This window comes from Ascaphus truei, chromosome 11 (genome assembly GCF_040206685.1).
Source record: "Ascaphus truei isolate aAscTru1 chromosome 11, aAscTru1.hap1, whole genome shotgun sequence".
Lineage (NCBI taxonomy): Eukaryota > Metazoa > Chordata > Amphibia > Anura > Ascaphidae > Ascaphus > Ascaphus truei.
In genome coordinates, this window is record NC_134493.1 from 32,954,617 (window position 1) to 32,964,519 (window position 9,903).

General features: G+C 42.3%; 1 protein-coding gene across 4 annotated transcripts in view; it reads right to left on the reverse strand.

Annotated features, from left to right (window-relative positions):
- Positions 1-9,364, reverse strand: part of LOC142463162 (BTB/POZ domain-containing protein KCTD5) — a 35,616-nt gene extending 26,252 nt beyond the window's left edge. Inside the window, exon 1 of one of the 4 annotated variants that reach the window (XM_075565538.1) lies at positions 9,068-9,364. In XM_075565538.1, the coding sequence (XP_075421653.1) occupies positions 9,068-9,283 (216 nt within the window). In that variant the 5' untranslated portion in view covers positions 9,284-9,364. The remainder of the gene's footprint in view (positions 1-9,067) is intronic. The other 3 variants (XM_075565540.1, XM_075565539.1, XM_075565541.1) reach the window with 3 other exon arrangements.
- Between the last annotated feature and the right edge of the window lie 539 nt (positions 9,365-9,903).

A 9,903-nucleotide genomic window follows, 5' to 3' on the forward strand; every position in this document is an offset into this window, starting at 1 on the left:
CCCACCCCCCGGCACTTAATATAAATGCCTTGAGGGAGAGTGTGGGACCTCTGTAACCACCGCGCCCCGCCCAGAAAATCTCACGCCCCCCCAGCTCTAGATCATAAGTGCTCATGAGCAGGGCCCTCATTACCTTCTGTATCAGTTTGTATGTGTCCTTATTGGGATTGTCATTCTGTTTATATCACTCTGTGCCCCGCAGCGGAAAAACAACAGTTATTCTTCTGATGTGCAAGTCTATTGAAAACAATTGGGGTAGTGGCAATCAGTGCACTACTGCACAGAAACTCCCACACCAAGTCAGTGACAGAGTCATCAAAGCCTGATCCGCACTATCAAGGCCAAATCTGCTCTGCCATTGACCTTGGCCAGTCAATTGACCTGGCAGTGCTTTGATGACCCCATGCCAATGAGTTACTGTGTGATATTGCCTGAATCAACACCATCACAATTTAACACAATGTCCCCTACAAATGTCACAACCTACATTTCTCCAGGACCTATACAGAAATGGTTTAGTTACTTTGTGGGTATTCTTCTGTTTCGAATTTGACAATTAACCCACCCACGACCGGACAGCTGTGTAATGTATTACAACCCTCTTTTAGTAGAATTATATTTAACTGACAAACTACTAAATATTGTGTTGCACTTTCATATCCCAAAGGGGGTTTTAGCTCCGGTGAAGGTTACTGATTTGTATAAATGTGCAATAAGACAGTATGGACTGAATGTACAGAGAGGGAAGTATGGGATCATTTGTAAGAAACTGTGATAATCCAGCCTCAATTTCTGCAACATTAAAACGACATACAGTATACACAATCCTATACAAGGCCCAATGTCACTTGTACAAGCTTACAGAAGCAATCCAAGCAGCATATTTTTTTATATATTTAAGTTTGGAGGAAAGGAGATTTCACCAACAACAAAGGAAAGGGTTCTTTACAGTAAGGGCAGTTACAATGTGGAATTTGTTACCCATGAAGACTGTGATTGCAGATACAATAGATATCTTTAAAAAAAGGCTGGACATCTTTTCAGGTAGTGTTGGGACCTGTATATTGGTCATGCCATGAAGTAGCTGCAGGCTTATAACGTTTTGGTCAAAGGGTTTAACTAAATGACCCTTACTTATGAGAATACAAACATTTAAGTATTTAACTATGTTTTGTGTCACATTGGATATTTTTGAGAGATAATACACACACACACACACACACACACACACACACACACACACACACACACACACACACACACACACACACACACACACACCTTATCATCAGCAGCTTTTATGATATCTGTATTGGATTTGAGGGATTTTAAGGCATTATTTTCGTCTCTAGACAAATGATGAAAGCTGGTCTTGTGACTCTTGACCGCCTGTCAAGAGTCACAAGACCAGCTTTCATAATTTGTGAAAGTGATGTCTTATAAAAACTACAGAGATGAAATTCTAATGCAGTTAAACAACACTAGGCATTATAAAACATTGCCTGCATATCCTACCCTTACCTATAAAAAGGAAATAGATTCCATCATTCATATGTGTTCCAACAATGGATGGATTTCGGATGAGACTGCTACATTTCTAACAGGATTTTCCCACAATACTTGTGATGTACTCACTGCCTAAAATACACAAGTCTTCGACTTCGCCACCAGGGAGACCCATAATTTCGGCACGGGGATCCCTCTGCCACCCACTCTCACAGTATGTGGATTATTTTTTGCAGCCATTAGTACAACAAATTACATCGTATGTACAAGATACTACCAGCTTTATTAACCAACTGGCGGAGATCAAACATGATCTGAAAGGCGTTCTGTTGGTCACTCTAGACGTCTCTAGTCTATATACAAACATTCCTCATCAGGACGGAGTTGATGTCATCAGGGATTTATTGGGAAGGTATCCCATTCCGCATGGACCACCAGCAGAATTTCTTATGGTTCTAATTGAATTAATCTTACATAAGAACTTTTTTAAGTTCGAGAGGTCATATTACCTTCAACTAATGGTGACGGCGATGGGGTCCAATATGGCCCCATCTTACGCAAATCTCTACATGGACGCATACGAAAAGACCCACCTTCTCACTGATGTACGATACAGCCAGAGTGTGGTGCATTACAAAAGATATAGACGATATTTTCATGCTCTGGGAAGGATCTGAGAAAGATCTATTAGAATTCGTGGCCCATATTAATGAGATACCGTCCACTATTAGGTTTACGGAATGCCACCATGACACACAAATTACATTTCTGGACACTGATATTTGTCAACAATGGTAAACTTGGTACACGTGTTTTTCACAAACCAACAGATCGGAATACTTTATTGGATGCCAGGAGTCATCATCCATTGACATTAAAGAAAGTCCTCCCATATTCTCAAATGTTGAGAGCAAGACGCATCACAAGCAACCCATTAGAGGTGGACACTGCACTGACAGAGATGGCAGACCGATTCAGAGAAAGAGGATACCAGGAAGATGAGATATCACAGGCCCTGGCAAAGGCAAGAATTCCCACCCGGGAAGAACTCCTTATGCCGTCCATCAAACAATCTGAAATGGATCGATTTAATGTGATCGCCACTTGCAGTACATCGTCGGGATTGATACAAAAGAGCATCAGAAAGAACTGGCATATTCTAGCCAACGACAAAAGGATTGGGAAACATTTCACACCACCACCTCTTTTTTGCTATAAAAGAGGACCAAGTCTGGGAAACACATTATCTTCATCGTACCCTGTGGACAAATATATGCCACCCACAACTTGGTTGACAAAACACCATGGGGTGCATAAATGCAAGGGCTATATTAATTGTCAGTATCTTCTTCTGGGGAAATCCTTCACCCATCCACATAGTGGAATTCCTATCAAAATCAATAACTTTTTGAATTGCGAATCGAGGTATGTGGTGTATATCATCAGATGCCCATGTGGATTATACTAGGTGGACAAAACGTCCAGGATGCTGAAAGAACGGATTGCTCTACACAGGTCGTCTATTAGAAAGGCACTGTTACAGACCACGGACCAAGATGAATTGAGACATCTACGAGTTGCAAGACATTTTAAGAACTTACAACACACTCTGGCGACTTTCCGATGTATGCCGATAGCACAGGCTAATGTTTCAAACAGAGGAGGAAACAGAAACAAGATCTTATTACAGATGGAAGCAAGATTTATATTCAATTTGAACACCAGGACCCCAAAGGGTCTGAATGAGGACCTTAGTCTCGGATGCTTCTTATAATATGAATAATGAATAACATGAATTATCTTGTCTTTTTCCTTATTTGATAACTGACAACACTGTGCTTTATCCTTTTATATAGATTGCAGCACATGGCTTGGACTCATCGTTTACTTATGGTTGACATGGACATTGCATGTTTGCTACTCTTGGGTGGATATTCTCCACTTAATGTAAGCATTTATTTTTCCTTATGTTTCTTCACTCCCTGTCCTCACATTGATGTCTTGTGGTTTGCCCCCCTTTTGTTCTCTTGCTGGTGTTTGTTGATTGACATGACTATGATGTGTATCCATAGGGGAGCCTCTATTTACCATATATTTGATGCATGTGACTTTTTATTTAAATATAGTCACACAGGTAAAAGCCTATATGGGTGTTCGTCACCCTATCAGTAAGATACTGATGTCAATAATTATGGCTTTACTAAGATACTCCTTGGTTGGGTGTACATGTGTCTTGTTGGTCTATGTAGGTTATTAGAGTTTCTGTAGGTATTTGCCAGAAATGCTGTGATGGTAGAGATGCATTCTATTTGGGTATAGACTGTGGGCATATTGATAGAGGCTTATAGCCTATACAGTATTTTCAACATCTCTGCCTTTTTGATTAGGCAAGCATCTTTAATATTGCCTTTATCTTTTTTGTATTACATTGGTGCTACATTACTGTCATATTCGCAGGGTGCCTGCTGCCACCACGGAGTGATTAACTGTCCTGCGCATGTGCTAAGTGTTATCAAGTACTGGCCCTGGACTGAGGTTATGTTTAAGTCTTTTACTGACTCCTCCTGTGCCGTCACGTATGCTGACGTCACGTATTGGGGCCGCACATGCGCAATGGATGTGCCACACTCAAGATGGCGGTTCCAACAGACCAGTACTGTAATACACATGCGCATTATAGTTCCTCCTCCAAGATGGCGGATCCGCAAACACCAGTTTATTTGATTTTTGCGGGCTCACCACGATTAGGTAAATATGCACAGGTGATTTTCTGTATGTTTTTTGATATATATGTCCTGTCTGTCATTTGTATGTTGCACCCCCCTTGAGAAAGGTTCCGGAACCGAAACGTCGGGATCGGTTGTCTGTCTACACATGCCTTATTATATATTTTTTATCTTCTAGATGTGAGTGCTGCCTGACGCAAGGATAGATAGATAGCTCCTCTTCCCAGGAGTTAAGCTAAGCTCACCCCATCCCATTTTTTAAGCAGCAGTTTTTTTTTCATGTCTATTGAGACCATTCTCCCTCCACAGCAGAGGTAAATGAGAATTTTCACAGGTAGTGTAAGGACCATGAATGGGACAGGCTACTTCAAACAGCAGAACCTACAACTGCATAATATCTGCAGACCCACTGCCAATGTTCATTTCAGCTGCAACAGTTTAGGCCCCGAGCCAATAGAAAGTGCCAAGCTTTAGCATGCGTTTACTCTCCCCAATCATTACCACAAGACTTCACCTGAATGGTAATAAACGTGTGCTAAAGTTTAGCAATCTGGTAGATCTTAATGACTTGCCCGTTTGTTTAAGCCAAATCCCCTCCAAAAAAAAAGGTGCATCAATACAATGCTAATACCACCATTCTTTTTCCACTTCTGCCCAGAATTGCTAGGCCGTGCTCTTAAGTGGGAGTGCATACATGACAGAACTTACATTAGTTATGTAGGGCAGAGCTGTTCCACTAGTCAACAAAAGCATTAAACATGCAAAACAGCAGCTTTATCACGCACTGCCACCCATTTCTGTAACTCCTCCCCATGTTGTACACTTGGGTCCTGCCCGCCTACGTGTCAATGTTTCCACCTCTCTTTCGTCTCGCCTACGTTGACTCAACAGCATCTGGGCCTTAACCACCAGTTCAACATACCCAATATAAACCTTAAAGGCCCATTCCAGTGATCTGAATGGTGATGAGAGGCCCCTGGAGAACTAGCACCTACAGTATAACAAACAAAAAACATCTGCAGTGACATCGATCACTTAGGAGAAATAGAGATACCATAAAGTTGCTGCCATCTTTAATGTAAACCCATAAATATTTGAAATTGTAATCCAAGTTAAGAAATACAAATGCATCAAAAGTTACATTTCTAGAGCATGTTTAAAGTGTCTTATTTTTATTTAAACCTCAAGAATGAACGCCCTTTAAAGCATTCAGTAGCCTTTCCCCTATGATGAAGAAGAAGAAAAAAGCTACTGTGCAGAGACACTGCTTATCTCGCAGTTCAAATCAGGGTGTGTTCCTGACACCCACCCTCTATACCTAACCCCCGTTAAAGAAGCTTTTATACAAAAGGGAGCAGCTTCACACATCTGAGTTTCATTTGAAGTGTAGGGATATTCATTATTACGATATACAGCAGTCTTTCTCCGATTGTTTAAGAACATCTTCAAATATTAGGCAGAATACCAAGTTGGTTATTAGTAGCTCTGTGTATTAGGAGCACTTCAGGGGCAATGCTCGTGGAAGCAAGGAGGGGGGGGATGGACGGAATTTATTTCCTAAAACTAATACACTTTAATAAAAAAATATTATAAAAACAGAAAATGAAAGCAGACCTCAAAACATTCAGAAATTGTTTATATTCTCTTAAAATTCTATTGACCCCTTTTCTAGTTTCTGTGTGGTTTTAGCAGTAATGTTTTGTATATACTGTATATCATTGACCATGTATGCAGTGCTGCACATACAATTTTGCAGACAGCTCTTGCCCTGTAGGGATTACAATGTAATTTGCATCCAGGGCGCAGAGAGTCAATACTGTATATAAATATACACTCTTATACATATCACACTCTTTGGCAAAGGGCATTTGCACATGAAACGCATCAGAGTTTTTACCCCACCATGTCTTTGTTTACCTCCCATGTCTAGCCTTTAATACATTGGTTTTTAACCCTATTTTTGAGTGTGCCGTACCCTTCCTTTCTTCACCCCTGCATGCAGTGCTCCACATCTCTCCACCGAGGATTCTACTATAAAAAAAAAATATATATATATATATATATATATATATATATATATATATATATGCATTATGAAATCACCAGACGACCTTTATGTAAAGAATTAAAGTGAAGAACGCACAAAGTAAACAAAGGCAAAATTAGCTTGTACTTGACATGTTCCAACATTACTAGGTATATACACAAGATAAACAATTTGTATTGTTTACAGTTGGTGATAATAAGGTATAGAAACAAGACACTTATTTATCTTCAAATAATAATTGTTATGCAGTTACATTCCTAGCCATTTCATTAAGAGTCTACTTAACTAGATTTAAAGTTGAACATGTCTGTCCCACCTTTAGACAGGACTTGAATAATGGTTTAAAGAAACTTTAATATTATTCAGCTGACCAGGAATGCCGTTGTGTTATGAATAGCCCAATAAAAGGCAGAAGCCAGTCACACCAGACGCCTAGTCATGTAATACTTTGCAGGTCATCGTATTCGACACTAAAGATATTTAATAAACAAAAACCAAAGATCCCAATATTTCTACCGTACATGGTCCAGTAATACATTCCACATAACATAAGACCCAAGAAAAAAGCACAAGTTGGTTTATTTAAGGTCTGCTTGACATTGTCAAACCTGCACATAGGGATTTGCTATGGCAGTGCACAGTAACATTTATTGGCTCACCTTCCGGGTCTGTAACTTAAAGGGACAATCCCTCCTAGGACCAAAGTGAACCAGATCCAGTGACACGATTACAACTCGCCCCACAAATCAAGCATCCCAATTGCCTGCACTCATGGCTATTGTCCCACACCAGTCCTACCACCCATTGAAGCCAAGCACTGCCGTCTACAGCATTTATTCCCTCACCCGCTGTCTCTGATCATACCACTTAGATTGTAAGATCTTTGGGGCAGGGATTTCCTTTCCTATTGTCTGATTTTGCTGCACTTATTGTATTATTATAATTCCATGTACTGTATTCTTTGTGAAGCACTGAGTACACTTTTAGCACTATATAAAGATATACATACAGTGTCTAATCTGGGTAATTGTTAAGTTTTGTTTAGCCAAATCTGATACCTGAGAGTATTTTTAATATACTTAAAATGAGATTTGGGAGGGGTTTGATTTTCCTCTGGCTGCTTCCTTTTGTGTGATGTCACTGATCACTGATGGGAATAAGGAAACAGGACACTTGATTGACAAACATTTCCCCATTACAGAGGCCTCAACGAAATGCAACTGGTGACTGTGATTGCACCTGTCAACACTAAATTCCACCAGGGTTTGAAATGTAATGGCCATTTCATAACGGAGTGCAGATATTTTCACCATATAAAAAGTGTAGGCATTTTAATACTGGGGAACCCCTTACTATGCATTTTAGTCATCTGAGGAACTTTTCTGTGAATCAATAAAGCTTTAGGAATTGGATATATGGATTATTAAATAAAATAGCTCATTCGCATTTTTCTAAATAAAGTATCTCAATTATTGTGAGTGTGCCTTATTAGTAAACATTCAAAAGACTTTTTCACATTCTATAAAGATGGGTGAAGGAAGCATCTTGGAGTAAAGTAGTTTTGCTGGCAGTGATGCTGCAACTTGAGAGTTCTTCATAGTTCTTCCGCTTGTTTAAGGCTCCTATATCTAGCACATTCTTGAAAATATCACATCCCACTACTAGCCTCAGTATACAGGACACTGGGCTCCAGTCATCCTCTCTACTTGAAACTTACATCCTGTGATATATCTCCATTGTGTTCAGATTATTCAGCTCTTCCCCATGTTCCTTACACGCTTCCCCTCTTCCGTCTCTGGGACGCGGACTATAGCTTTTAATCTATATCTGCCCTGTTCCATCAGGGTATATTGTTCAGCTTCTCCTGGCTTTGCCTCATCAGAGCCCAGGTCCCTTAGCTTCTGTCAATACCTACCAATTATCCAGTGTTCACAACACACCTCCACCTCCACCTCCCCCCCCCCCCTGCTATCCCAGGACACAGCTCATGTCACTCTCTACCACTTAGATTGTAACCTCTTCAAGGCAGGATGTTCCTCTGCTTTGTGTTATTTACTTGTTACTGCTATATCAATTGTTTGTACTTCAATTCCCTTATATTGTACATTTGTAAAGTGCTGCATACACTTGGCAGTACATGAATTAAATTATACATACATTACAGTCTGTGTCGTACTCTCCTGTACGGTCCCTCAGTACCTGCCCTTCTCCCAATCCGTCCCTCATGCCACTTGGCACACTACCCTCCCTTGCCACCCCCATCTAGTGACCTGGTATCGCTGCACCCCACAACCTGTGTGTGTGTCCCTATCACCCCCACAGCCCATGATCCTTATATCTTTTCACCTTCTCCACCCTCCCCCCTTGAGCTCATCCCTCACCCTCTTACACCCCCTCTTTTTCCATCTTGAGTAAATCACCCTCTCCTCCTGATCAAGGCCACCCTCTCCCCCGTCACCCCATCACACTCACACCACCCCCGTGCCCATCACCTCATCCCTCTCGTCACCCTCTCCCCCTAGGCAAGGTCACCCTCTTCCCAGTCACCCCATCCCTCACTAGTAACCCTCTCCCCCTGCCACCCCATCCCTCTCCCCTCTCACCCTATCCCCCTGAGGCCATGTCACCCCATCCCTCTTCCCTGCGACCACTGTCACCCTCTCCCCCTGAGCCCCAGTCACTTCATCCCTCTCCAGTCACCCCTTCCCCCTGAGGCCATGTCACCCCATCCCTCTCCCCTGTGACCCCTGCCACTCTCTCCCCCCTGCAACCCCCATCCAATCTCTACCTTATCCGAGTCCAGGTCGGGGTCAGCCTGACACAGCCGGTACAGGAAGGATTTCGGGTCCCTGCACAGGGTTTGCCGCGTAGTCAGGAAACACGTCCCCCCCACATTCAGCCGAACCCACTTGGACACGCTGCCCCTCTCCCCCGGGGCCAGGCCCGCGCACCTCCTGCACACGAAGCCCCCGGCCCCGCTCAGCTCGCAGTTATTCTCCGCCATCTCTGCCTGGCTCTCTCCCACTGACAGCCCGGAAGTGTCTCCGCTCCACAAGCCAGCTGGGGGGGCAGGGCGCGCGACTTCCGGTGTCCCCTCCCCGGATGCGGAAGCCATTCTAACAGTGGGGGGAATGTACAGTTTGCTGCACCCAACAGGAACCGGAAATAAGCAGGAAGTAAACAGCTGGTGGGCGCTTGCCTTCTATACCTCCGTTAATCCTAAATATTATGATTCATTCATGATTATTATCACTGTTACGTATTTCTCGATACGTTTGGTGTTAGTGAAAACACGTACACACGTACGTTTGTACTTGGCTATCTTGCACGGCTCTGTTAATCGTATATATTAAAATGTATCTCACTGTATTGCTACCAAGCCTGCTAATAAATAAAGCTTTAAAAAAATAAAATAAATCACACTGTAGGGGGCATCTATAAACGTGAGTTTATTGGCATTTCAGAGGTTAAAATGAACAGATTTGCCCTCGGGTTTGGGATGCGACAAGCATTACCAGGCTGATTGCAAAATGCACATAACACTAAATAATTCAAAGATTGCACTACTCTAGACCAGGGGGGGCGCGACGATTACAGAGGTCTCTGCAACGTCCCTTACCTTGT